Source organism: Microtus ochrogaster, chromosome 18 (assembly GCF_000317375.1).
Source record: "Microtus ochrogaster isolate Prairie Vole_2 chromosome 18, MicOch1.0, whole genome shotgun sequence".
Lineage (NCBI taxonomy): Eukaryota > Metazoa > Chordata > Mammalia > Rodentia > Cricetidae > Microtus > Microtus ochrogaster.
This window is the reverse complement of record NC_022020.1, coordinates 37,287,397-37,289,623: the sequence shown is the minus strand read 5'-3', so window position 1 is coordinate 37,289,623 and position 2,227 is coordinate 37,287,397. Positions and strand designations below refer to the sequence as shown.

The 2,227-nt window shown below is 33.3% G+C and overlaps 1 protein-coding gene across 5 annotated transcripts in view; it reads right to left on the bottom strand.

The window, feature by feature from the left end:
- Dmxl1 (Dmx like 1) overlaps positions 1-2,227 on the bottom strand; it is a 145,570-nt gene that overhangs the window by 5,583 nt on the left and 137,760 nt on the right. For all 5 annotated transcript variants that reach the window (XM_026783594.1, XM_026783595.1, XM_005356086.2 and 2 more), the window contains 2 exons: positions 1,954-2,045; positions 878-930 (listed from right to left, as the gene is read on the bottom strand). In XM_026783594.1, the coding sequence (XP_026639395.1) occupies positions 878-930; positions 1,954-2,045 (145 nt within the window). The remainder of the gene's footprint in view (positions 1-877; positions 931-1,953; positions 2,046-2,227) is intronic.

Sequence of the window (2,227 nt, the reverse complement as noted above, 5' to 3'; positions counted from 1 at the left end):
TGATCCTATCCTATAGCCATACTGATGAATATTTTGCATATCACCATAGAACCTTCATCTGGCGATGGATGGAGATAGAGACAGAGACCCACACTGAGTTAAATTTTGTGAAAAGTGAAATCTGTGTCAAAGATATTTTTGGTTGTTGTTCTATGTCACTATTCAATTGTTTTAGTACTTTATTTAAAAAAACCTTATTTTTCTCCATTGAATTCTTTTGTACATCTATCTGATAAAGTATATGATATATAAAGTCACCTATGAGGCTCTCTAGTCTCTCCAATGCTCTCGGTAACTTTTTAAAAGCCACTGTCACGATGTTTGATTATTGAAGCTTTACATTAATTTCTGATTATGTAGGGTGAGTCCACTGAATGTTTTTCTTCAGTATTTTGTTGGTTATTTGCTATTTTCTTATACACTTTAGAATCTGTTTACTGATATGAATAAAAGTTTGACTATATTTCATTAGAATTGTGTTACATCTATAAAGTTGGGAAGAACTGGTATTTTGAACAAAATTAAGTTTTCAAAGCTCTAAATGTAAGTCATTTTCTATATTAATTAAGATCTTTGAGTTTTTAAATTATATTTGTCCCCTTCTACATATATGTCCTGTGTGTATTTTGTTTGACAAATGCCTCAGTAGTTATTTTAGGTGTTATTATGAGAAGATCTTTTAAATTTCAAAGTATAGATATTCATTTAGTGCAGAGGACCAACTGGTTTTAGTGTACTGACCTGACACCTTGATGTATTCACCATATTAGTCTAGGTGTTGAGGGTCACACCTAGGAGTGCGCGTATGGTAGGCAAGCACTCTCCAAATGAACTATATCCCCAGTCCAAGATGTGATAAGTTGTCTTCAAAACTTACCATGGACTAAACTATTGGCAGGTGCTACTAGAGTATCCCACAGACATATGTTTCTGAGAGGAGAAAAAAAGGGATTTCTTTTTAACCGACACAAAAATTAATAGAATAAAAAATAAGTCAAATATTAAACATTTGAACTTTGTTCAAAAGGTATATATATACATATATACCTATTATATATATATGAACTAGTATATATATATATTGAGTTGTCACACTCAATTTAAAAGCTGTTAACTTACAAAACTGAGTTAAATTTTGATTAGCACATACCTATAAATAATAGTAACTCAAGGCTGACTATAGAAAATGCTTGTGTATTTACTAATTTTTAATCTATCTGTATCTAACATAGACAAGTCATAGACGATGCTAGTTATTAGGTGGAATCTGCTGAACACAGCCAGAGTCTACAACCCTGAAGCTAGTTTTCAGTGCAAAGTGAAGCTCACATCTGAGTTTCAGAAGCTCAGCAAACTCAGTGTGTCTGGATGGGCTGCGTGAGTATATGGAGGGAGAAGACAGAGATGTTCTTACAAACTATAAAGTTGTTCTAAGATTCCTATTTTCCTTTTCCTTTTTGGTTTTTTGAGATAGGGTTTCTCTGTATAGCTTTGGAGCCTGTCCTGGAACTTGCTCTGTAGACCAGGCTGGCTGCAAACTCACAGAGATTGGCCTAGTTTCTTATTTTTTTGTTGTGAAGATGATAATACCTACCTAGTAAGGCCATGATGAAGACTAACCAAGTTAACTAAATAATACGGCCAATAAATAATTGTACCTTTTTCAGCTTCAAGTTTTCTGAATATATAGAAAATACAAAGAAATGTTCATTTTACAAACAACCAAATCCTTTCTCCTAAAGTATCAATATGAGAATATTAAAAATAAGAAAGAATGATTTTTCTGTAAGTGGTACTAGAATTTTCCTAGATTTATGCCACTAAGAATGATTTAAATAAGAAATCTTTATGATGAAAATTCTTAGGTCATAATTACTGAGACAAATAAATACACAACAACAAAACAATATAGTTATCCACACACAACATTTCTGTTTCAGCTCCATCTCTTACCTATTGTCAGTTGAAAGACCAGCTGTAGCTATCAGAGAGGAGGAACTAACGAAGACAAAATCATTGGCTGTTTTGTTATGACACTGCCAAGCCTGGAATGGTTATAAACAATAAATGTTACTGTTGCTAGTAAAATTTCCATAATCAAGTAGATACATAACTAAAATGTGACCATGCACTTTATGTCTTTAAAAAATAATTTTTAAGCCGGGCGGTGGTGGCGCACGCCTTTAATCCCAGCACTTGGGAGGCAGTGGCAGGCGGATCTCTGTGA